The 24,251-nt window shown below is 42.5% G+C and overlaps 5 protein-coding genes and 1 non-coding gene across 9 annotated transcripts; 3 read left to right on the top strand and 3 right to left on the bottom strand.

The window, feature by feature from the left end:
• Positions 1–1,442: 1,442 nt before the first annotated feature.
• On the top strand, positions 1,443–4,549 carry LOC145708682 (uncharacterized). Of its 2 annotated transcripts, none has more exons than XM_081786380.1 (11): positions 1,443–1,565; positions 1,717–2,103; positions 2,157–2,363; positions 2,405–2,617; positions 2,662–2,901; positions 2,950–3,189; positions 3,267–3,420; positions 3,466–3,622; positions 3,695–3,926; positions 3,964–4,130; positions 4,222–4,549. In XM_081786380.1, the coding sequence occupies exons 1-11, from the start codon at positions 1,535–1,537 to the stop codon at positions 4,246–4,248; spliced, it is 2,055 nt and encodes a 684-aa protein (XP_081642506.1). In that variant the 5' UTR covers positions 1,443–1,534; the 3' UTR covers positions 4,249–4,549. The 2 variants fall into 2 exon arrangements, with proteins under 2 accessions (XP_081642506.1, XP_081642507.1); XM_081786381.1 differs by having other exon boundaries at positions 3,967–4,130; positions 4,222–4,548.
• A 421-nt stretch (positions 4,550–4,970) lies between these two features.
• LOC145708932 (uncharacterized) lies at positions 4,971–8,408 on the top strand. Its single transcript, XM_081786624.1, has 8 exons — positions 4,971–5,231; positions 5,319–5,850; positions 5,986–6,474; positions 6,654–7,069; positions 7,113–7,191; positions 7,235–7,439; positions 7,478–7,659; positions 7,703–8,408. Exons 1-8 carry the CDS (start codon positions 4,987–4,989, stop codon positions 7,832–7,834), a joined length of 2,280 nt encoding a protein of 759 aa, XP_081642750.1. The 5' UTR covers positions 4,971–4,986; the 3' UTR covers positions 7,835–8,408.
• On the bottom strand, positions 8,105–9,871 carry LOC145710053 (tubulin beta-4B chain-like). The gene is made up of 5 exons (XM_081787737.1): positions 9,724–9,871; positions 8,963–9,676; positions 8,763–8,917; positions 8,448–8,719; positions 8,105–8,405 (listed from the first exon to the last, which is right to left on the bottom strand). Exons 1-5 carry the CDS (start codon positions 9,778–9,780, stop codon positions 8,266–8,268), a joined length of 1,338 nt encoding a protein of 445 aa, XP_081643863.1. The 5' UTR covers positions 9,781–9,871; the 3' UTR covers positions 8,105–8,265.
• A 3,314-nt stretch (positions 9,872–13,185) lies between these two features.
• Positions 13,186–14,974, top strand: LOC145708931 (uncharacterized). The gene is made up of 7 exons (XM_081786623.1): positions 13,186–13,248; positions 13,293–13,461; positions 13,508–13,854; positions 13,897–13,974; positions 14,024–14,541; positions 14,584–14,695; positions 14,744–14,974. The coding sequence occupies exons 1-7, from the start codon at positions 13,186–13,188 to the stop codon at positions 14,972–14,974; spliced, it is 1,518 nt and encodes a 505-aa protein (XP_081642749.1).
• A 1,065-nt stretch (positions 14,975–16,039) lies between these two features.
• Positions 16,040–16,112, bottom strand: TRNAR-UCG (transfer RNA arginine (anticodon UCG)). The gene has a single exon. It is a non-coding gene; the product is annotated as a tRNA-Arg (tRNA).
• Positions 16,113–17,167: 1,055 nt separating this feature from the next.
• LOC145708709 (G1/S-specific cyclin-E1-like) lies at positions 17,168–24,172 on the bottom strand. 3 transcript variants are annotated; one of them, XM_081786406.1, is made up of 10 exons: positions 24,030–24,172; positions 21,349–21,407; positions 20,430–20,547; positions 19,335–19,594; positions 19,071–19,290; positions 18,823–18,960; positions 18,699–18,777; positions 18,556–18,622; positions 18,387–18,510; positions 17,168–18,337 (listed from the first exon to the last, which is right to left on the bottom strand). In XM_081786406.1, the coding sequence occupies exons 2-10, from the start codon at positions 21,366–21,368 to the stop codon at positions 17,807–17,809; spliced, it is 1,557 nt and encodes a 518-aa protein (XP_081642532.1). In that variant the 5' UTR covers positions 21,369–21,407; positions 24,030–24,172; the 3' UTR covers positions 17,168–17,806. The 3 variants fall into 3 exon arrangements, with proteins under 3 accessions (XP_081642532.1, XP_081642531.1, XP_081642533.1); XM_081786405.1 differs by lacking the exon at positions 24,030–24,172 and adding an exon at positions 23,018–23,226; XM_081786407.1 differs by lacking the exon at positions 24,030–24,172 and adding an exon at positions 21,988–22,442.
• Between the last annotated feature and the right edge of the window lie 79 nt (positions 24,173–24,251).

Below are 24,251 nucleotides of genomic sequence, written 5' to 3'. Positions count from 1 at the left end.
CGGAAACCTAGAATAGTGTTTCTATTTTGAACATCTTCAAATCAGAAAATGACCCGAACGAAGGTCGGCGAAGGTCAAGATTTTATGAGTCCGGAATTCTGTCCAGATACAGCAGATGTTGTCCATAATGGCTATAACTAGAATCGCTTTAGTAGCAGTTTTTGAATACTTGGCATGAGTCTGCGCGCCAGTAGCTCGCTCCATAAACGAAATTCTTGCGCCAAAATCACAAGAGTGACTCATTCTAGGTACAATAGGCGATAAGGATAACAAAGTCGTCTGATTATTATTAGCGAAAGGAATCTGCCCAGGCTAATTATCGCACGAGTCGTTAAAATGATAAAAACGGGACGCTTAATAATAGCCATACATCAAACTAGTAATTTATGATGGTAAACCATTAATCTGCACAAATTGCAGAATGAAAATTCTTATTAAATATTTCTTCTAATAAAACCACCAATATTTGCGTGTGGTCCTTTTTCCCTTCAATAAATTGACAATTTTGATCGAATGTGTTTCCGAAAAATGATCTTTTGGAAAAAGCAATCGTTCAAGAAGCGTCGTTTTTGGAAATCTTCCGGAAGCGGAACCTTCGTTGAACCCCATTTTTTGGGAGACACTCGTCACTTTTTTATACCGCGCGAGCTGTAAAATAGATATTCGGGAGGGTTTGCCTCGTAAAGCCGTTTTTTGTCGTGCTCGACTGCGCTGGGTACTTTTTTACGATTCCCTCGGTTCATCAATTTGCCTCCTAGAAACGTAAAGCCCCATTGAGATGTAACTTTTTTTGCTGAAGATTACTAGAGTTTTGAAGAACATGCATGGAGAAGCAAAATCGTGCTTTGTCATCAGCGTTTTTTATTATTTTTTTAATTCTTGTTCAATAAATAGGATCGTAAAAAGAGATATCTGTATTTAAAGAATCGAACAAGTTCTGAACAATGCTCAGGAGAATAATCCACAGCTCGGATTTCTGAAAGGCGAGATAAAATCCGTGTATTCTAAAATTCTCAAGGTTGGCGCGATTCCAGCGTTTTCCCCAATTGAACGTTTTACGCGCACCATCAAAGGGCTACTTGTTCGACAAGTTTAGAGCTATACACACTTTTTATGTGAATTTTTGATTTCAGTTCTGGAATTCGGATTCTTGAAAACAAGGAAGATTTCTTAGATTAGCAAGAAAGTTTAGCTTCCTACTATTATTGCTTGTAATAAGACCACTCTAAACTGATCGCTTATGATAATCTGCAAAGCTAGAATTCGTATCTTAAGTGTTCAACCGTGAAAAAGTGTGCTCGGATTATCCAAATCCCGCAATTAAAGAAAATTAGCCGCGGCAAGTGTAATCGCGAGCCAAGTTCAGCGAATTTTACTATTCGAGCAAGTTGTAAAATTCCACAGCTCCGCCTGAAACAATTATTTTTGTTTTCTTTAACAAAACATCAATTCAAGAGATCCGACAATTTTAGACTGAAACAGAAATCGAGAGAGGAAAAACTATCTGGCATACAAAGACGAAAATAGCAAAGATATGAAGCTTTTACCAACTTTAGCGGTCTCTGGTAAGTCGTTAACTAAAAATGTTGATTTCTTTTGAACGTTCAGTTTATAGATCCCTTTATAAAAGATATCTAAATCTAGGATTTCTAAGAAAAACTGTACTTGAAAAGAAGAATTCCATTTTGAAGATGTTTTTTTGATGAATTTGTTTAGCATTTGCCGCGGACGACTACTGGGTTAACAACTACGATGAATCGGCACGAGTTCCATGCGGGCAAATCGACTCGGTGGACGATGTCACCCACATCAGCTGGTTCAAGACGTCCATTACTGCGGATAACCAAATAGGCGGAACAGAAGAAGTCGCAGAACTTATCCGCGAGAATGGAGACAATAGGAAAGAGTCGAAGATCGATGGGTTCAGTATCAATGATGATGGCTCTCTTTCCATCCAAAAAGCTGAGGGTAGCGAATTCACGCCAGAAGACGCTGGTTTCTACAGATGCTCCGTTAACAAAGGATCCGACCCTGTCGATTACTCATACAAATTTAAAGTCAACTACTTGCTGGACAAAAACGACTTGACCCCATTTGTCAGACGTAAGTCTCTCTTGTTTCTTATGAAAATTCAAGATCTTGACATTATTATTTAGACAAGAAATTCGGCCCAAAGGGTGGCATGGAATACCCAGAAGGAATCCACTACGACATCGCCGAATGTGAATCGCGCGAAGCCGGTCCCGATGCGGCGATCCTGAGGTGGCGCGCGCTTGACGAAAGCGGCGCCGAAATCAGTGACTCATCCGTCTTCAGCGCTTGCAAAGGTGGCGATGACAGCAACTTCTGTGGCAAAACTAATGGTAGCATCTGTCTTTATGAGTCGAGAATATCCTGATTTTAGACTATGTAATGGACAAGAAAGATCAACGAGCTTTGCAAACTACTACTCTTCCATTAGCTTTTACAGCAGATGGCTTTGGCGGAATCAACTCTGACTTCGACAAGGCGCATTTTGAATGCGTAGCAATCTACAAAGAAGCAAGAAATGGTATTCTCAAAGAACTCCCCAAGAGTACAAGATGGCCAGCAGACAATAAACTCGTTCGAGTTCTGCGTAAGTTCCCATGGTCAAAATCTCTTTCTCAATTCAAATCTCAGATCCCGTGAAGAATGTTGAAATTCTCGTAAATGGTGCGTCCGTACAAGCTGGTGTGCTCGATACGACCTATGGCGAGCCAGAGCTCGATTGCACCTCTGATGGTTATGACAATGAGAGCGATAACGAGGTTGTTCCAAGCCGAAACGACGCTGGAGCCAACATTGAATTTGGCTGCAAAGCTCGAAACGGTCAAAACGAAGGCAATTGGGTGGAAAAATCATTTATCTTTACTCAAGCCAGTAAGTTTGCTTAGTTTTGCACTCTTTGCTTTTCATGACAATCTTAAGGTCTAAGCGATCCAACAGCTACACAAAGCCATGGCGGTCTCAAGGTTGAAGTTACTGCTGATAGTTCGCCGGCAGACGCGAAAAAAGGCTCGGCTGTATACAAATGCGATCAACTGCCAAAGAAGCAGGCAAAGGGAACTAAAGAAAACAGAGACATGTTTGAGTACTTGGAAGCTAACTGTGTCAAAGCGACTCCAGCTGGAGATGCAAATACCCACGTCATCAATCCAGAAGATAACCGTAAGTATTAATTGACATCTCTGACAAAGCGATAAGAAATCCATTTTCTAAGCATTGAAACCAATATCGATATTTAGAAAAGCCATTCACCGTAGCTGTGTCTACCTTGGAAGTAACTGATTCGGAAGGAAACACAGAAACTCTATACAATTACGCGACTCTCCCATCGGGAAGAGACGGCAGTGTGCCAGTAGATCAAGAGTTCCCTATTGAAGCTTGGTTCGAAAACATGTAAGTTGTTGTTTTTTTCGGCTCAGTTTATAATCTTTTCATAAGGCCATTCGGAGAGCCAGATGATCAAGTTGAAGCATATTACTATGACGAGACTCAACAAAAGCTTATCCCAATTGATGGAGAAGTGGTTGATCAGAGGGAAACCGAGCGATTCCACGTTATTGTCGATCCTCAACCAGAAGACGGAGGAAAATATGTTGTACGTATATCACAGATTAAATTCAAAAAATATTTTGCATATTTTACTATAGTGTCGAACTGTTTTTTTAAGCTTTGCTACGATTTCTCCAACAGTGTTGACGAAAACAAGTACACCGGAGCTACTTTCGAAGATGTAAAGAATGATTTACATCGAGACCACGCCGACTTCTGCCGCTTCTACGAAAACTCATTCCTAGACACTGGTAACCTCATGGGCTTGCTCTTTATTCCCATTTTGCTGCTTCTCGCTCTGATCATTTACTGCATCTGGAAACATTGCTGCGCCAAAGATGAAGGAGAAGGTAAGTCATCTTTTTGGCGATTATTTATAAATCCTAGCAGAAGACGACACCGAAAAATGTGATCCAGATGTTAAAGAAATTGCTGGCGGTCCCGAGCAAGGTCCCGAAGTGCAAGCCGTCGAACGAACCCACTCTCACCGACTTAATTCTGATGCCAGATGCGACTTTACGAATGATGAGTCTCCAACTGCCGATGAAACCACGGTACATATTTTTCGGGAAATACGTAGAGCAATTAAATGCGCTTTAGTCATTCCCATTTATTGGTGATCTATCATTTAACACATTTTTCTAGCCATTCGTGCAGCAGGCGAGCGCCTAAGAACCTTCTTTCTGTTGCCAAACTTGAAAAGACGCAGATAATTGATCCTTACCCGAACAGTTACAGTATCATTCTAACCCGATCCGACCGCACCGCCTAAAATTGTCCTCCTCCACCTCCAACTCCTCAAACAACGAATCCCGGCAATCGCTCAAAAAGAAAAAAAAACAGCGACATTGTCGACTAAAAGCTCAAATGTACATTCAACTTCTACGAAACAAAAAATCATCGAATCCGTGTGCTTGCAATGTAAAATATAGTACAATATGCACCGCATCTCTGATGCTACGGTTTGTCAGTTTGTTTGGTGATTTTATTAATTTGATTGGTGAAAAAAAAAGAATATAATGAGAAGACTCATTATCTTTGGTGAACTTAGAACTTGTGATAGCAGGTGTTTGTTGCAGAAAAAGAAAACGTTCGAACTAGAAAAAGGTGTTCTGAAAGGTGTTATGATTTATTTATTCAGACGATAATTAGAATTTCTGAAAGCAAAATGAGTTTTTCCGTAAATTTTCTCACTCAGTTTTCGCCTATTAATTATCGTTGAAAATTGGAGAGGCTACTTTATCGTAAAATCTTAAATTGACAGGTTAAGTATTAGACGAAGAACATCTCAGCTGTTTGAAAATTGATCGGCACGAAGAAGTTTTGCAGAGACACTTGCGCACAGTTTGATTTTTTTAAACATTCCAGTACATAAAGCCGCTTCTATTCAGACGGTAGACGATCGTAATCATGAATGTGCTTGTTGAGTTATTTCGTTTGTCGTTTCGGTTGATTTTTCTTTCCCAATTGGCGAGTGCCACCGTCTATGAAAGAGTCACATATGCAGCGAATCTCGGAGAGACGAGCGCTAGAATCACGTGCACACCAACTGCAGCGGAGAACATCAAACGATTCAAGGGCTTTCAAAAGATTGAGTGGAGTGTTCGCACATTGAATGGTCAAGTACCTTCTCCCGAGAGACTCGTGATTTTCAGGCCCCGTTCATGACGGCTCTTATATTAGCTTCCGAATTAGACTCATATGATAACTAAATAGCTGAATTCATAAATGAACTTCCACAGTGAGAATAAGCCAAAAACCGACATCAAAGAAGCTGGCTACGACTTCGACAGGGCAACAGGAGATCTTCTTGTAACCAGGGCTCCTCTAACCATGGACGATGCAGCATTCTTCTCCTGCGCAATTACACACGAACAAGGGGAAGACTTCCAAGACACGAAACTTCTAGTTTTCTCAGCACCACCAGAGTCACAGCGACGACCCGACGTATTCAAAGTTGCCGACCAGCGGGACAACGAAGAGTTTACCTTCCACGAGAATCAATTATCAAGTCAGATTACTGAAATCGCAATGTGTCGTAGCGGATACGCTTCACCAGAGCCTGAAATCAGCTGGGTGATTGAAGACAAGGCCGGAAACCGAATCAGAACTATCGACATCAACACGATCAGATCTGACGATTTCGAAGACTTCTTCGTTGATTTCGATAATGAGCTTGGAAAGCATGGTACAAAAGAGGTCGATCTTCCACTCAAGATTCACTTGTCTTCTGAGTTCCATCTTCATAAATTTAAATGCGTTGTTACTTATCAGGCACATAGGGTCAAGCTCTGTAGAAGTCTTGAAACGATACACTCTATTTTATAGATTTATCAGTTATCTTAGCAAAATTATCAGTCATTCAAAAACACAGATTACATGTGATTACTTTTGACCTATGACAAAAAGCTCGCTGGGGATAATCATGAAGTCGTTACAAAAAGCTACGAACGTCACTACCCCCCACGGGACGTGATAAAAGTCATCCACCCCGTGTCCTCTGTCTACCTCGTCAAAGATGACGAAGAACTAGGCGACGTTCTTGATATCAGTGGCTCTGATGTCCAGAACATTGCCTGCAAAGCAAACGGATACGACCCCGGCCAAGAGTCACATGTGACAATGATTCCATCCTTGTCCGAGTTGGAAAAGGAAATCATCAAATGCTCAAGTAGCAAAAGGCGCGTTTGCAGAATGACCATCACCTGCGCTGCAAAGAACTCGCTTAATGACGAGGAGGTCATCCAGCAGTTTCCACTAGCTCTTACCCGTTTCCCAGAGTTTGAATGTCGGGTCAAACCTAATAATCTCTTGAGAATAAGTCATCCAGTCGAAGTTGACTGTATTCCAGAAATGGGCTTAAAATCTATAATCAGGGATAGAAATATGAGCGGCACGGCACGGCACCGCGGCACGTGTATTCGGGTTGGCCGTACCTTGCCGGTGCCGCCGGAAAATAACGCGATAATTCCATCTCTGTATTAATTCACATAAGTCGGATTATTCTTGGTATTTGTTACGTAAAAATCAATATTTTTATGTAAAAACATATCAAGAGAGTCAATTTATGTTCTAAGCCCAAAGAAGCGAACTCAAATGATCAACTCGAGGTCACCTGGTATCCTGCCTCTCCAAACGAAAAGCTTAGTGGAGGTAGCCTCGTGAAGAAACTCGAACGCTCTAAAAGTGAAATCAATGCGGAACCTTCTGGAAGAGTCTTTTTATCCCCAAACGAGCGATACGTTGCAGTAGTTTCTATTCCCGGTGAGAGCTACAAAAAGGCAGAGTTCTTCGTTCCCGTTTTGGAGATCCAGAAAGCCGGAGGAAAACCAACGATTGAAGACGGAAAAGAAGGAGTTGGTGGAAAGTGGCTGGCAGTGGAGAATCCCTTCTCTGGTCATCGAGTTGGCGCCAATTCAATAATCTTCTTCAAGTGGCACCAGAATGCTCACAAATTCACGCGACTCGATGATTCTTCAGAAGAAAAGCTCACGTAAGTACACTCTTTCAATTCCATAATATATTAACAATTTCAGAAACGGCGTAAACCGACTTGGAGTCGATCCTCCATTAGCTTCCCGGTTTGTCAAAGATCCGATTGGTGGAGAATACATCGTATGAATTATATTTTATTCAATTTTCAAGACCAAGAATTAAGGCATGTTACGATATCTTCCATGATGCGGATAAAACAATCATGAATCGATCATTCCGAATTTTCGAGGCGGCAGCTGAAGAAGTTCACAGAACCCTTAACTCACAGGACTCCGAATTCAATCAGTGCCGTTTTTACAGAGTAAAAGAACAGGAGGGATACTGGTGGTTGTGGATCATCATCATCGTATTGCTTTTGATTTCTATTGGTAAGGAGAATTTTCGCGTGTCCATAATCATTTTGCAGCAATCGGAGCGATTTATTTGCGAATTCGAAGCGAGCAAGAGCAGGACGAGGACACTTATTCAAAAATCGAGGAGCCCCTGGAGGGACCTTCCGTTATCGCCGTGCAAACAGAAACCGCGGCCGATACGCGCGCTGAGTTTACCTACAGGGTCAACATCATTCCCATCGACCAAGAAACAATTGTAAGTCCCTGCTCAAGTATTGTCCGGTAAAGATCGCATCTAGCCGGAAGGACCGACCTCACATCCGCCAATAACGTGTTCATCCGAGTCCGAGGTTGAGGAGTCAGAAGAAGAGGAGCAAAACTGTGATCTCGGAGAGCAGGCTCCAATGTTGCGAATGAGAGGCAACGAATGAGAAACGAAGACAGCATTATGAACCCTACTCGTTACAAAAAAGTACGCTCAAGAAAACAATTCATCACAAAAAGCTCGCGATTAACCTGAAACAAAACTCACTCCTGCTCTCACTCTTCCTCTAAATTGCTGAACAAGCCGCTCTCTAACTCAACACGACGTATCTTTTAAAATAAATGTAAAGCCAAACTCACTTTTACAAAAGTCTCATTTTCGAAATTTACAACTTATAAAATATGTATATTTTCTTACTTTAAATACGAGTTCAAAGTGTTTGGGGTTTGTCATAAATTCGCTCTTTTGGATGAAGAGAAAAAATATAATAAGAAAAAGTAATAAAATATAATAAATCTGTGTGTGTGAAATTGTGTGCGTGGATGTGTTTGGTCAGTGAGTGTAAGTACAGGGTCGAGTGTCGTCTTTTTAAACAGCTTAATCCATGTCTTCTTCTTCTTCTTCGTCGAACTCGCCTTCGTCTTCGGCGGTGGCTTCCTGGTACTGCTGGTACTCGGAGACAAGATCGTTCATGTTAGACTCGGCCTCAGTGAACTCCATCTCGTCCATACCCTCACCTTGATTCGAGTTAATTTATGATAGAAAAAGCGTAGTCTTACCAGTGTACCAGTGGAGGAAAGCCTTTCGTCGGAACATGGCGGTGAACTGCTCGGACACTCGCTTGAAGAGCTCCTGGATGGCGGTGGAGTTACCGACGAATGTACCAGACATCTTGAGTCCTCGTGGAGGAATGTCACAGACGGCGGTCTTGACGTTGTTGGGGATCCATTCAACAAAGTAGGAGGAGTTCTTGTTCTGGATGTTGAGCATCTGCTCGTCGACTTCCTTCATCGACATACGTCCTCGGAACATGGTGGCGACAGTGAGGTATCTAGAATAAAATAATACTCGGATAAGAGCAAGAAGTCGCTTACCGGCCGTGTCGGGGATCGCAGGCAGCCATCATGTTCTTGGCATCGAACATTTGCTGGGTGAGCTCGGGAACGGTGAGAGCTCGGTACTGCTGGGAACCTCGGGAGGTGAGTGGCGCAAAGCCGGGCATGAAGAAGTGGAGTCGGGGGAAGGGGACCTGAGAAAGAATGTTTAGAGCGAGAAAAATAACGCATTATCCTACCATGTTGACGGAGAGCTTTCGAAGATCGGCGTTGAGCTGACCAGGGAATCGAAGGCAAGTGGTGACACCGGACATGGTGACGGAGACAAGGTGGTTCAAGTCACCGTAGGTTGGCGTGGTGAGCTTGAGGGTTCGGAAGCAGATATCGTAGAGAGCCTCGTTATCGATGCAGTAGGTCTGATCGGTGTTCTCAACGAGCTGATGGACGGAGAGGGTGGCGTTGTAGGGCTCGACAACGGTGTCGGAGACCTTGGGGGAGGGGACGACAGAGAAGGTGTTCATCATTCGGTCGGGGTATTCTTCTCGGATCTTGGAGATGAGAAGAGTTCCCATACCGGATCCAGTACCACCACCGAGCGAGTGGGTGAGCTGGAATCCCTGAAGGCAGTCGCAGGACTCGGCTTCCTTTCGGGTGACGTCAAGGACAGAGTCGACGAGTTCAGCTCCCTCTGTGTAGTGACCCTTGGCCCAGTTGTTACCAGCACCGGACTGTCCAAAGACGAAGTTGTCGGGTCGGAAGACCTGGCCAAAGGGACCAGATCGGACGGAATCCATGGTTCCTGGCTCGAGATCAACAAGGACGGCGCGTGGAACGTATTTGCCGCCGGTGGCCTCATTGTAGTAGACGTTGATGCGCTCGAGCTGGAGATCAGAATCGCCCTGGTACGATCCAGTGGGGTCGATTCCGTGCTCGTCGGAGATAACCTCCCAGAACTAAAAGGAAATTGAGTCTTTCCGTCTCTCTACTTAGAGTTGCTCACCTTGGCACCGATCTGGTTACCGCATTGACCGGCTTGGATGTGGACAATCTCTCGCATGTTATATTTTTGGCTGTGACTGGCTGTGGTGGCTAAAAAGGGACACTGAGGCTGCTTCTAACGGCGCTTCGATTTCGCGCTTCGAAATGGCAAACATTGTCGGCAAGGTAACCACCGGATTTGTATTTGTACAGGCAAATAGAACATCTATTCGCTCTGGCCCGGCTACGGTCGCCGAGGAAGTACTCCACCCGTTGCTACGCCACTCTTCGATTGTTCCCAGATTATCTATTTGCTATTACCCAGCCATGTCGTTTTCGACTTTTCCAAAGCAGAAAAGAAAGAAATACCACACTCGGCTTGGAATAGAACTTCAAGTCTAGTGCGGGAAATTCTTTTCGGAATGAATCTCATTGAACACTTAAGTCTTCTTAACTTTAAATCTCCTTCGAATTGAATATTAATTTATAATTTAATAAAGATAATCATATGACAATTTTATTGATATTTTCGTTTCTTGCACCGATGTTTTATTTCGAACGAAGGGAAAGCACTTCATGAGGAGCAGATTTACAGGCAAAATAGAAAAGAAAAAGGGTCCAAATATCAATCAGGCTTTTTCGGAGACGCTTAAACACTCTTCTTCGACATCGCCATCGACAACATCATTTTTTGAGTCTTCTGGGCTAAGATCTTCGCGGAGTCGTTCCAGCTTCTGCTCCAGTTTTTCGATTTTAGACTTGAATAAAGTGATTAGATTGGCATAATTCATCTAAAATAGAAATGCACTTGATTCGTGCTCGGGAAACTTCAATATTAGAACGGGCAGGCCGTTAAAACGTACTTCAGTGAAGCGTATTTTTCCCGAAAGTGTGTCGGGCTCCGGCGTCGTCTCCACTCGCTCCACAGCCTTGACGTTGTCTTTGCTCTCCTCACTTGACGACTGCGCCGGGCGATTCGTAGCGATGACAGCCAATCTTGCAAGAGAAAGTAAACAATCACAAGCAGTTAAAATTGACGCTACCTGTAAGTGTCGAGGAGGAGCACTATTGAATTCTTCGTAGTGAAGAATAATAACGCCGGATTGACTACATTTCGTCCAAAAATAATGTACATCTTTGAAAGGTTTATCTATTTAATTGGGTTCTTGGGATATATAGTTTTTGGCCGAAGCCGGCTAAAAAGTCAAAATAATACCCAAAAGAATTATTTTACATTAAAACATTCAAACTAAGAAAACCTTTTCCCGCACGGCTAAAAACGGTCCGTCTTGAATAAATAAGGTGATGCAAATGTTCCAAACTTCTGGGTTCGTCCAAAATGCCATCCATGCCGATTTATTTTCGCCGCCATTGTCCTTTTATTCAACATTTTAATACAAGCACATTTGCTGAGAATATCGCCGGTGAGAAAGGCCCTTGAAAATTTTCCCACGCGGCGTATGCTCATCTGAAATCCCAAAAGAATTCGAAATATAAATATTCTTAATGTGACATTTGCTCTATCCAGTCACTTTTAGAGACCTGTAATCTGAACCAAAATATCCGCAGTTACCTCGCTAGTCAGGACGAGAATAAATTGTAGCAAGCTCAAGCACCAGAAAAAGAGGATCACCGTCTGCAATCCATCTTCTGAGCATTTGACAGCAGTCTCTTTCAGACTCTCGGTGATAAACTCCATGATGTCCGCACCGACACCAATAAAGCCAAACAGAATTTGCGAGAGCTCATCTCGAGTCACATCCGTAGAAGTGGGGAGTAGCCAGCGCCCAATGACAATAACGAAGAGAATCGTTTGATGCATGATGATCACCAGAAAGGCATTGTCGAATTGGGATAACTGAAAGTAAAGATTAGTCGAAATGAAAGAAGAGCAGTTAAAAATTAACCCCAATTTTGTCGAACTCTGCTATTTTGTTCTGAATGCTCATTGTATCAATTGGGATCGCCCCCATCACATTCGCCCCTTCGGTTTCCATCGCTATTGTCGTGATCATTTCTGATGTCGTTTCTACCACATCGCTTTTTAACTTTTTATAAAGCTCTGCTTTTTCTATCCAAGGGTCAGAATTTGATCCTTTTTCATTCAATTCCTTTTTTCTCAACGCGTTTTCGAGCAGAATTGATCCGACCCGATTCCTATGTCAAAGCATGATGCGGTCTCATTGAATTCGCAGTGATATTGCTGCTCACACATTGCTAGCCTGATATTGTCATCATTTTTGTATAGATCATGGTACCAGCCAAAATTCTTCTCTCCTTTTAGCCTTTCTGAAACGAGCTTTTTTATTTCTTCGTTGTCTTCACTCTTTTTCGGATCTAATTGTGGGTAAGCTTTTATGACGTATTCTCTTATTTGCGGCCGCAGAACTGAATTGTGGAAGCCTAAAAGCAGAATTATAAAAGAGACATCACAAAGAAAACGAATTTCTTACTGGCCATACAGCCATCTGCGTTTTCTATGTCCGGATCTTGAAGCCACCGACGCGTATTCTGGTATTTAGGGTTAGGGGTTAGGGTTAGTGTTAGGGTTACCTGGCAAACATGGTGCAGAGTTCGGTCGTGCTTTTCAACCGCTTTTCTAGTGCTCTTCTAGCCAATAAAATTCTCCTCCAGAAAAGCGGTTTCCTGAAGAGAACTCTCCATGTACCAAACTGCAGGGATAATACTTGCAAGATAGAGCATTATACAGGGCGAGACCGACCTAAACTCTTTTCCTCGCCGATAAATGACAGTAAAGATCGTCTCGATAATTTGCAAACAACAAGGAATAAGAAGAATCAAGACGATAGAGGAATTTGATTGTTTTTGAACGATTTGAATTGTCAGAATGCTAAAATTTTGTGAGAGCCTAGACTTTCGGGAGTATTCGTTCAACGTACCTGTGGAGGAAAAATAAGAATCTAGCCGCTATGCTAAAGAATATCTCTGTCTTGCTCCATAATTTTCTCAACATCTCTATAAGCTTCGTTTTTCTTCAAATTCTTCTCCTTCAATATCACAATCTGACATTGAGAGTTCCATGTGCGGCGGAGTACTTTCGCGTGTATACATAATTGATACCATTTCCTCCCTTCTTTTTCACAACGTACTGAGCGATCCCTGAATTAAAAATCACTAACGCATCCGCCAATTGTGGCCTAGCCTGAAAAAACTCTGCAAATCTGGATCAAAAGAATATTGAGCAGAAAGACTGTTTTGCCTTTTTACGATTTCAAGGTTAGCACTCGCTTGTGCAGATGAGTTTTCATACTCGAAATCACAAAGTCTTCGTATTTAGTCATTTCTGGAAGATTTCACGATCATTTAAAGCACCTGAAAGTCGTTAGGCATCTTAAAACCTGAACATACGTATTTTCAGTATTTTTTCTAGAATTCTCATCTTTAAAAATTTATTTTCTCCCCGAGTCATCATTCTCTAGTTTTGAGAACCCCAGTTGTTATTTTTACTGCCATTTTTACGAAGATGCGACTTTCTGATGATGTTATGCCCGATACTTATCGGAAGAGGCGAAAATCTAATGACTCGGTACAAAATAAAGCATTCTATTTTCCTTCAAACCCGATTTTTAGTTCGAAAGGGTCAAGGATGTGACGGAAAGGACCAAACCGAAGAAAAAGAGGAAGAAGCACGGATACTTCGACCGAGACGATCCAGCAAACGCCAGGGAACGATCGGAATTCTCGGACGACGATGAAATTGAGATCATTTCGGCTTTTCGGGCTCGATTCAGCAAGAAAAGTAAGATTTTACTTTTTTTATCCGATCTCATATTTATGAAATTTAGGCGATTCTGATGGAGGCGTTAAAGGCGAGAGTACGAATGCGAATGGATCGGAAGAGGCCGGACCGAGTTCGAAGAACGAGAGGCCAATTATCATTGATGATCGCCGAAGAAATGGTTCACGACATCAGGAACGCAAAGGAACGAATGAGCGAAGCATCATCCGAATCGACCACCGATTCAGGGGAGGATACGATAGAAACGACCGAAGAGGCAGACAAAGATCTCCCAAGCGCTCGAAGAATGACTCTACTAGACGCGAACGACATGAAAGAAAGGCCGACCAGAATGATGATAACTGGCGAAAGTATGAGCTGTGCAAATATTACTTAGCTGGTACTTGCCGAAAGGTACATTTTTATCCGTTGAAAATGAAATGAACGAATTTCTAGGGAGAGCGATGCCATTACATGCATAAGAATTATCCATGCAAATATTACCATATTTCGAAAAATTGCGAAAATGATAACGTAAGTCTAATAGTTTTGAAATTCGTCCAAAGGTTGAAACAAATTTTAGTGCATTTTCTCGCATGCGAAATTAGATGCCGTAACTGCCAAAATCATCGAGAAACACAAGTCAGACTTCTTCGTGGCCGATGACTCCGTCGAGCTTGAATTTATCAAGAACCAAGGATTCGATCCTCTGCCAAGGCCTCCAGTGGGCGTTCCTCTCCTTCCCCCACCTTCTGAAAACGCCACCACCAATCTCTTTGATCTTGATGACATCTTTGGAGTTTCCGTCGAGGAAGAGTTGATGGAAACTAGCTCTGAGATGTCAAATAAACCCGGAAGCTCCAAGCCAACTGAGGGCAGTGCCGCGTCCGTTGGCTGGATCAAGTTTGCCTGGCATGACAAAACGGAGCCAGTCCCCATGACTGGAGACGGCGGCTTTGCAGAAAGGTTCTCTCCTTCTCCTCCACCTCCAATCAAACCATTGGGCTTCCAAAAAGGTTACGATGATCGATTTTCGTCAATTGACAATCCTTACGATATGCCTCCAATTCGGAGATGTCTACAGCCATCCCCTCCTCGAACGTAAGATAAGCATTCTCAACTCCTCCTAAGACAAATTTTTAGTCAATCCCCGGTTCAAAAAGATCACGATGTTCTCGAAACATTCAACGGCCAATACAATGAGCCCAAGAGATTGACTCTTGATTTCAGCCAATATTTTCGAGACCCTTCGGAGGTAAATATAAAACGTCTTACACGATATCCTGACCGAATTTATAATTAGAAAACTCCAGTCCGTCGATATCGGCGGCCATCTAAGCCTTGCGATCCCCGACTAGAGACCGCCCATATTCCAATGACAGTTTCTGGCGAGGTTCAGGATCCGCGCTTGTTCTTGCCCCGACCAGCGACTCCACCTACTGACTTGCCTGTTCCTGAGCTGATCGACCTCGTCGATTTTCGACCCAAGTTTACTCTCAATGGCAAGCTCTACAAGCAGCAAGATAATTGTTAAAAAAACGTTCTTTTGATTAAATATTTTACGAAACTCACATCAAAAACCCAATATTATTGCTCAAAGCTTTATTTCAACCTGCTATATATTCTGTACTTTTTTTATAACTTAATAAACCCGACTTAAAATTTCACACTAGCATTTATGTTTCTCCTGAATCAAAAGTTCTCAGCTCGGTAAACTGAGGAGAAATCCTGAGTCAGGGTCTGAAAAATCAAAGAATTCTAAAATAAATTGAAATTAGAATATAAGCGAAGCCGCCTTTAAAAAAAAACCGATACACAGCTTTTCATTTCAGCCCTTTCATGCCCTGACTCAGGTTTTCTGCACAGATTGCCGAGCTCTGATTATCAAAGAAGGCGAAAGTCTAAGTCTAGAAACCGTGAATTTCATTTTCTTCAAAAAGTTTGAAAGTCGCCAGAAAATGACGAATCAGGTGGACGCGCTTCCTTCTGCTTTTCCTGCGCCGATCATTTTCGCTTTCCGGCATTACCGTACTACGCTTCACAAGAGGGAAAGAGCTGAAATTATTTTCCAAGAGGATTTTGTAGAAGATGACAGAAGTGAACATTTTTGAAAGGCACGTGCCTGCCTCGGAAGAGAATCGACTTTTTGATTTGGCGATTGAGAGGTTGAATTTTCTAGGCACTGGGTTAGCTTTTCTTCTCTTTTCAAAAAAGCTTTTAAAACCTTCTGACCCGAAAGAAAGAAGACCAGCTGTTGGAGAAAGAAGAAATCATCGAAAAGAGCGCCAATCGCAATTTGAAACTGATTATTCTCAATATCTTTCTCGTCTGCCTTACCTTCGGCCTCTTCGTCTTTTTGTGCTTTTCGCTCGCCCAGTGTGTGCCCAAAAAATAGTCACAATGTGTTATCATGATGATAACGAGTAAAGTTAGGTTTTTACCAAACCCTTGGAAATTTACTCAATTTTTAGGAGATCCTGAAGTTCACGCAAGTATGAATTCTCTTCTTATCGGAATATTAAAATAAACTATTCCTCCAACTGCCTAACTGTATCTTCTAATTTATTGCATTACAGTCCTGAAAGGGAGAAAAAAGTTTTGACCACGATGGGACTCGAACCCACAACTTCCTGATTCGAAGTCAGACGCCATATCCATTAGGCCACGCGGCCGCCGAGGGAGTACCTTTTTTGTCAGATCATCAATAATTCTAGAGAGCGCAAGATTTAAAGAGATTGATTACCCTTCTGTAAAGTCACTTTATTGTCGCTAGAAATTCTTAATGGTACTTAACCCTACGCCGCCAAATGTGCCATATATGGCACAAGGGCTTTCCAAAACCCATTTTTCTCTCCGTCATCATTTCGGGTTCTTCCATTTTTACTCATTTTCGGGCAATAGTCTGGGCTTGGGTTTGGGTTCATTTTTGAGCTCGGGTTCTGGTTTGAGTTCGGATCTTGGTTAAGGTTCGGGTTCGGCCATTATATGGGGCCTAGGACGACGGAAAAGATGATGTGCCATATATGGCACATTTGGCGGCGGGGGGTGAAATTTTAGTTTGGCGGCGTAAGGTTAACAGGAAGAGATTAAAATCGGTTATCAACGCTTGTTTTTCTCATTCGTTTTGAAAGGCAGCTTCTAAAATCCGATAAAGTGTACACATATCTTATTTAAATAATACCGTGTTCGAAGATAAATGACGATCACAAAGAGTATTCCAAGAATGACAATCGTAATTACCAGCTCTTTCGTTATCGCTAAAGTGTGCCTTTTTATCGCGGTTCAAATTTCTACTAATCACTTAGGGCGTGCCTCTAGACTTTTTATCGTAACGTCCAGAAATATTAAAATAAAGAACCTTTCCTATGTAAACCCTTCTCAACTGCTGCTAAATCTGTCGAGTTTTGAGTTTCACGGTAATTTTCATCCTCAGCATCGACTTTGAAAGTTTGAATTCTCTTTTCTCTCCCTTCAAAATTTACAATCAAGAAATTGATCTGTTCTGGGGTTAGCTCAAGGCACACCATGCTACTATTCTACTAGCTGAATTGCAGCCGCATTGCTGATCGAAAAACAAAGCCTGTTTCCTTATCTTCATTTAGCAGAGAGGCTCGTTTATCTTCATCGCTGTCAGACATACTTTTAACTCTTCCTCGAATATTCTGTACCTGCAGCTTGCTTATTTTCAGTAATTCCTGCTGTAAGAAGAGAGAAGCAACAAGAGTACGCGGTTGAAGAGGAACTTTAATACAGACTTAATACAGTTCAAATAAAATTATACAGTTCATGGCAGTCAAATCAGCGAAATAATTATGTTCCTAAGCTACGCCATCACAGGAGACGAAACGAATGCTGCGTTGTTATTATGTTCTGTTTTTTATGGCAAAATTGATTTTTAGAGCACAGAGTTAAGGCGAGTGCATCCTTGAACTGAGTGTTGAAATTGTCGAAAAAGAGGGTTTCGGGGTCAAGAGCAGGGTTACTAACACAGGGCATTATTAGATATTAATTTTGGTTTGCAGAAGAAAGCAGGGCACAATGCTTGTATTTTCTTTTTTGGAAGAAATTGTGGGGAAGGCCGCAAACGTGGATTGAACTTATAATACAGAGGGGTATTGAAATATTCCAATTCGCTTTTGACGCGCACCAGAAACGCTGTTTACTTTCGATAACGGAAGATAACTGACGAGGAGCAGGCCTTCGAGAAGGACACCTTGTTTTCACCTTTCTCGGCCTAGAATGTTTTCCAGCCTGGAAAACGGAAGAGAACTGTGGGAGGGATGTGAATTTGAAGAGAGAGAGAGAGAGATTTTGAAACTCTATTTTAAATACTGACCAGAGCGAGATTGACAGCCCCTTCCTAAGTTTAACTAATCGGCTGCACATCGGCACTCTCGTCTTCAAGTGGCAAATCAATCTCTTCGGCGAGATCAGTCGCTGAGAGACTGCTCCCAGTCGAGTCTTGGCTTTCTTCTTCGTATTTGAGGGGCGCAAAGGGCACTCGCTCGGGAACATCATCTTCGTCGTCTTCAATGTCTTCGGGGGCGATTTCGGAGGTGCTGCCACTGGCACTGCCACTCTGGCCGGCATTAGGGGACGTGGACAACGAGGAGGAGTGGCTCAAAGCCAGTGGCGAGGTGTCAGGTGTTGCTGGGAAAGCGCCGCTTTCTGATGCTAGCCGTTTGGGGTCAATGTGCGCGGCGACTGGCTCGACCGAGGGGCGCTTTCGGGAACGTGTGGAAGCTGGATTTGAGGGGTTTTCTTTCGAGCTCTCCTCACTTTGAGGGGTCACGAGGATGTTGAGGTCTGTCGGCGTCTCAGGGGTGGCGCTCCATCGGCTTGAAGATGTCGTCGATAGTTGCGAGAAACGACTCGTCTGTAATGCCTGCGCTTTCTCCTGACAGCAAGTTTTAAAATCCGCGTTGACAACATAAAGGAAAACTTACAAGCACAGTAACGTTGTTGATGTGGGTTTGAATGTTGTGCGCGTCCTCTACTTTGACTTTTCGGAACGACTTCAATGCTGCAAGGCCTTCGTCACGAATCGTCTCGGCAAAAGGAGTCACCCATCTTGGGGGTATTTGTTAGTCCGTGAGTTTAAAATTAGTTGCCTACTTTATTGCAGCAGCAATTTCTTCCATTTTGTAGCCGGAGCAGTCGAGTGCAATATCCTCACTACTAATAAAGGGGTTGATTCAAGCCCCGAATTTTCAAGTTCTACTAGATAATGATTTGTAAAATGATCGACCCCAAGCTAAAGTGATATAAACAGGCAGCGGCAAGCTGAGATGGCAAAAACTTCAACGATTGAATATCAAGCAGACAGAGGTCAATAAGCTAAAATAATTAAATTTTCATTAGATTTCTTCACGAAAAAAAAACCTGGGCGATCTGGACAAATGTCTCTTGTGGATACTGCGGGAGATGGAAGTGATCGTTGTTCATCGGCAATTGGGCGACTTGGAGGTAGAGATTGAGCCAGCTGATCGCTGTTGGCGTGCTCAACTCCCACTGGAGCTTCTAAAGGACTTGATTGAAATCTAGTTTAATCCCTCGCCGATCCCCCTAGCCGTTTCCTGATGAGGTTTCACGATGTGGCAGCTTTCCAAAAACAAAAGTCGGAACCGAACCTTTAACATTATCAGCTCCATTTCCCTCATCTCCACTTCTGTACACGCCGAATCGGTAACGTAGGCAAAATCCACTAGCTTCGGAGGGTAGATCTCTTCCAGCTTGGCGGAGAAGAAAAGGGCAGAAACGCCTATCAGCTGGAGCTCGTTTTTGCGCACAGGGTGCGTCTGACGGGCTAAGTAACGATCCACGTATGTCACGGCGTTGTACACTGTTTCTCTTGGCTACTGTTAGTTATGCTGCTCAATGTTTTGATGCTTTACCTGTGGAGACGATAGACTTCGCTGACCTCCATCAACCAGTCAATGAGAACGCTGCGCATTCTCGGAGTCACTTCGGGATGATGGCTCAAAACTTTCATGTCGAGTCTGTGTCGTTTCTCGCGCTTGATCAGCTCTGCCCAGACGTGCTCCCGCTCAGCCCATGTGATGTTTGGCAGTGGACATGTTCTCTTGGGCTGTGGTACTCGTTCCTCGGCAGCTGGATTTGTAGATGCATCTGTTGAGGACTCATCACTCATCCGCTAAACATTGTTAAAACGATTTTCTCTCTTTGCCCTAAAAATAGTCGAAATTTTAAGAATCGTCATTCGTAGGCGATTACATCACTAAGTTGAGTTACAATCAAATCAAGTTGGTCTCTAAATTTCTCGCTGGCTGAATTCTATCGTTGGAACACAACTACCGAAAGTCGGATAAAGCGGCCACTGAGTCGGAACGCGGAGTATAAGCCCGGTTTTATGAATATTCTTTAATTCAAATTTCGTCTCGCTGATGTGTAATCAAAAATGTAAAACTTTCCAATTGCGTCTTCCCAATTAAAGGGAGTAGACAAGCTGGAGACTATTAATGATGCGAGGAAGCCGAGTTTGTGGTCAAGTTAGAGAGGCGCCGCGCGGGGCTCCAGTTTCAAGAAGGCGGATATCGGAGCAAGCTAAAAATTCTTCAATGAAAAGGTATCCCTAGGCAGACGCGTCGGCGCTAAAAATAAACCTTCTCACTTAGACTCCTCGAAATTTCGCTCATTTTTCAGTTATTCATAGCTCTCACAGCTCTTCTTACCGAAGCGTCATCCTCCTTGTTTTTCTTAAAGACTAGCGGCCTACAAGCCGGCTTTGGTGGGGATTCTTTCAATGTCATCTTCGAAATAGGGACAACTAATGAAATGGATTCCTCTGCCATTGCGATCTCTCTTTCAGTGAATGAGATAGAACTCAGGGACAAATTAGGATAACAACAATTTATCTAGAGAAGAAAATTCTATTTACCGAATCTCGGACATATTCAAAAACATTTCAGTAAAAAATAGACCCAGTAGTTCCAATTTTGATCTTTTAAGTTCAAACTAAGGAATCTTACATTTGGCTGGGTGATTCTTGGCGGTCGCTGTCTGAGGAAACTTGTGATCAGCTCGTTCTTCGGCGTTGCATGCGACGGGGTGCGGAGAGTCCGACCTTTTCCGTGAGACTTGAGTTGACTAAACGAAGAAATTTTGATATCGCAAGCGTGTTAAAGAAATAGCCCGAGCTCGAGCACATGTGGGAGGATGGCCTGTCCAGGATTCAAGTTCAAATAATTGATCTCAAACAGCTCGATACTTTTGATCGTCCATATAACTGACTGGGACCCTTGGCCCCTTGCCATTGTTCGCTACTGTCAAGACGATGATTAATTGAACAGCGTTTATGAAGCGTTATTAAGTAATAACGCATTGATTCGGTGCGCCAAAAACGCGACCGGAAGGGACGATTCTTAAAAATCTCTTCCGGATTAAAACGACATAATCGGAGCGTAAAATTTTTGTGTAGAGCGGAACAGTGATCGGCAAAAAATCATTCTATTGTCAATATCATATTGATCTCTTCCGAAAATGATCAATTGCGAGCATCCTGTGAACAGATAATGACTGTAACAGTCAAGTTAAGCCGATAATACTTATCCTCTAATTACTAAATTCGAAAAGTCGGGTGTGAGAATGAAATGAAACTCACACCCTCGCCGAAACCGGTCCAGATTACCGGCTCTAAATGCTCGGCCTGTTGCAGTAGTAGCATTTCACGCAAGTGAAACCAGATTCCGGTTTCCTCCGCCCTGCCACGTGTGATATCTTTATCGTTAGTCGAAAATGGAGAAATCGAGAAAGTTAATTCTAAGTAGAGAGGGCCAGGAAGCGCCCTGTATATCATTAAAACTTGAATTCCGGACAGACATGTCGATCAGTTTTCTAACAAGATGGCCCGTACGAGATGACAAGGCGCTACGAAAAGCCACGACTTACCCAGATCGCCGTCCAGACATAAGGCACCCAGTTTGGCTCCGGCGTCAGCTAGCAGCTATCTAAAAATAAAGCCTATTAGAAAAGAAGGCAAAAAATACCGATTGTGTTTTTGATTAAGAACTCTCTGCCTTTTTTTGTGCGCTGGGCTTATGGAGACTTTAGGTGTTACTATGGACATTTGGCATCGGGGCGTCAAGTCCCCGAAGCATTAGCCAGTATGTAACTGTGCAGATTACCGCTTCAAACAAAAAATAAACAAACAAACGGAAGGAATATTATTTGCAAAATATAAGTGAAATTAATAATATTCCTTTTGTTATACTGAAATAATATTAAAGTCATATAGGGCCTATATATCATATATAGTATATGTCTTCAAATATAGTTTTATTGAAAAAGAATCGACTCGATTCAATACGTCATGTTTCGAATTTGAGAAAGCGAGTAGGAATATCCATGGGAATATGCGACTTCGCAAGGGCTAAGTCGTCATAGTGGGAACCTAAAAAGACTGCTCCCATAGATTTGCATCGACAATCTATCAACTCCTTTGGAGTCTCACGCTGAGTTCGGAGTGATATTCAATCAAAGAAAAAGCAGCTGTTTTCTCTTTTCGAAGCTTCCGCTTCAAGGACTTACATTGACAAACGTAGCAGCTCTTCATTAGCCGCTCCGTAGTAATAGGAAATAAATTTCTCGAGGTCTGGCTGGTATTCTAGTAGGAGAGAGTCTCTTTCGAATTTCTCGAATTGTGCCGCGGGGAGCGACGTATCGAACGTGGAAAGGTTGGTCCCGGTCTCGACCAAACTACGTGGAAAAAGCCGTTCAGAATCGGCAGATCGAATTTACCAGATTATTTAATCCCTACTAGCAAACAAATCTTTTCCTTCCTCCAATCTTGCGCTCCTAAAAACGCGCTTGAAAAAGTGTCTTTACGAAACAGAAGAGTGAGTCGCCCAATTGTCAATTTCCCACCCAAAGATTTAAATTTACGATTCTCAAAAAACGTATCCCTAAAAGAGCGGCCTTAAAAGTTATAAATGTCAAATTTTAGGGGCTTAAATTTAACCTAAAGAAGAAAGAAAAGAAAAGAGTGAATCGCTGTTCCGCGGGCAACTTCCGTCCCAGAGACCAAATAAATACCAAGCCAAGAACAACGTTTAATTTTCGCTCCTGCTAAAAATGTAAACTCTATTTTCGCCCGGGCTCTCTCTTTTTCTTGTTGAAAATTGGCGAGTCTCAACGCGCGATTTCAATATAGATTCTATATCTTTACACCCCTGATAGTTGGATTATATACCGCTTCCAAGAAACAATAAAACACGCGAAATTAAAGAAATTAAGCCGAAATTCAAGAGCCGAAAAAAATGATCGAGCACCGCCTGGGCCTCGGGCTTTACTTTATTAGATACTGTCCATCCTTATCAGTAAAAAACTGGCGCCCTAGAACTTTGGTTCCAAAGACTTCAAAGCTAGGAATCGATGATAAGTTGAGAGCTTTTGAAAATGATGAAGAAGAAAAGAAACGGTTTTCCAAAATAATTACGAGCTGACCTCAAAATAAGATGATAATTAACATAATTACAATTGACTCCATTTTTTAAAAATGATCTTTTTATTCATTCAATTGCGTTTATCTGTTGATCAGAGCTAGTTTATTTGGACTTACATTCTGCGCGGTATCGATTCCTGATGAAAATATCTAGATTTTCTTCGTTGATTTCAGATTTTTTAAGACAAAAAATTCTAAGTGTATTTTTATAGTAAAAAGGGTGGCTGTAGCGATGAGTGTGGTGGAGGCCGCGCGTTGGGGCGCATTCAACACGAGCCCCTTAGAAAAATATTGAGCTGGTTTTAGTGGAGAATAACAAAGTGCGCAATTCGAATTGCGCGCTTTAAGTCCGCCAGCAGCGCGCTGATTGGCCGGCACTGGAAAGGGCGCTCCCATGAATGGAGCCCGGCGCTGATTGGCCGCCGCCGGCCCAGACGCACCACGAGCGTAGTAAGCAAATGCCGCCAAGAATTAAACTCGCCCTTGAACTTGAATTCGGGCGAATAATTACGAAAGCGCGACGCTTTTTACGCAAAAACTGAGAGACCGTGGCTGGGAAAATTATGAAAAACGTGTCTGTAGGCCTTTTTGCGCGTTTTGAATTTTTCGCGATCCGGAATTTTATTATTTATAATATTGTATATAAACAATATTGTATATAAAATATAGATATTTTCAATTTACAAAATAGTTTTTAAATTTCTGAAATAAATAAACACATAATTAAAATACTCCCGCTTAAAAATTAATAAACATCTGTTTTAATAAATTCTACCTGTAAATTTTAAAAATGAGGAAAAAAATAAATAAAGAATAAAAAAACACATTAAGAAAAACTAATGAAATATTCATTCCGTTATTTGCACTTTCAAAATTCTTCTTTCAGAATTTCCGATTTTCTTATTCAAGATAAACAAACACTTTCTAACATTGTGAAAAATTGAAATTCCTAATTCTGAATTTGAGGAAAATAAATTTCTAATTGCTGTGCTCGATTTGATTCGGCCGTTTTTCCATTCACGGGGCGTGCCGCCAAACTCAAAAAAGCCTCATTTCCTCAATAATTATTGCCTAGTTCTCGTCTCCTCGAGCTGCCTGGGATTGCGCAGGGTGTTACTCTTGTACTTACAGTTCGGGCTGACGGTCGAGGTGTTCCTGGGCCGGGCGTTCTTGATTCTCTGATTCTCTCTGCTGACGTGCGTCTCAGGGTTAGGCAGCCTGGACCCCGCCAGAACGAACCAAAATCGAGAAACTGCCGAGAGCCAGGCGAAAAGCGTCACTTCGGACAAAGTGCCACGTGACTCCTAATTAGAGCAAGCTAGAAGAGCTCGATCGGGCTCGATGAACGGAC

This window comes from Oikopleura dioica, chromosome XSR (assembly GCF_907165135.1).
Source record: "Oikopleura dioica chromosome XSR, OKI2018_I68_1.0, whole genome shotgun sequence".
Taxonomy (NCBI): domain Eukaryota; kingdom Metazoa; phylum Chordata; class Appendicularia; order Copelata; family Oikopleuridae; genus Oikopleura; species Oikopleura dioica.
This window is presented reverse-complemented; position numbering and strand designations above follow the sequence as displayed.

Bases quoted from the DNA above. Each gene is read 5' to 3' on its own strand.
- LOC145708932 (XM_081786624.1), top strand. From the start codon at position 4,987: ATGAATGTGCTTGTTGAGTTATTTCGTTTGTCGTTTCGGTTGATTTTT. The intron at 5,232-5,318 runs GCCCCGTTCATG...GAACTTCCACAG, and splicing joins GAGAGACTCGTGATTTTCAG to TGAGAATAAGCCAAAAACCG. The intron at 5,851-5,985 runs GCACATAGGGTC...TATGACAAAAAG, and splicing joins AATGCGTTGTTACTTATCAG to CTCGCTGGGGATAATCATGA.
- LOC145710053 (XM_081787737.1), bottom strand. From the start codon at position 9,780: ATGCGAGAGATTGTCCACATCCAAGCCGGTCAATGCGGTAACCAGATC. The intron at 9,677-9,723 runs GTGAGCAACTCT...ATTTCCTTTTAG, and splicing joins GTAACCAGATCGGTGCCAAG to TTCTGGGAGGTTATCTCCGA. The intron at 8,406-8,447 runs GTAAGACTACGC...ACTCGAATCAAG, and splicing joins TTTCCTCCACTGGTACACTG to GTGAGGGTATGGACGAGATG.
- LOC145708931 (XM_081786623.1), top strand. From the start codon at position 13,186: ATGCGACTTTCTGATGATGTTATGCCCGATACTTATCGGAAGAGGCGA. The intron at 13,975-14,023 runs GTAAGTCTAATA...AACAAATTTTAG, and splicing joins AAAATTGCGAAAATGATAAC to TGCATTTTCTCGCATGCGAA. The intron at 14,696-14,743 runs GTAAATATAAAA...ATTTATAATTAG, and splicing joins ATTTTCGAGACCCTTCGGAG to AAAACTCCAGTCCGTCGATA.
- LOC145708682 (XM_081786380.1), top strand. From the start codon at position 1,535: ATGAAGCTTTTACCAACTTTAGCGGTCTCTG. The intron at 2,104-2,156 runs GTAAGTCTCTCT...ATTATTATTTAG, and splicing joins CTTGACCCCATTTGTCAGAC to ACAAGAAATTCGGCCCAAAG. The intron at 2,618-2,661 runs GTAAGTTCCCAT...TTCAAATCTCAG, and splicing joins TAAACTCGTTCGAGTTCTGC to ATCCCGTGAAGAATGTTGAA.
- LOC145708709 (XM_081786406.1), bottom strand. From the start codon at position 21,368: ATGTCTGGACGGCGATCTGG. The intron at 18,511-18,555 runs GTAGGCAACTAA...AATACCCCCAAG, and splicing joins GAAATTGCTGCTGCAATAAA to ATGGGTGACTCCTTTTGCCG. The intron at 18,338-18,386 runs GTAAGTTTTCCT...ACTTGCTGTCAG, and splicing joins TCAACAACGTTACTGTGCTT to GAGAAAGCGCAGGCATTACA.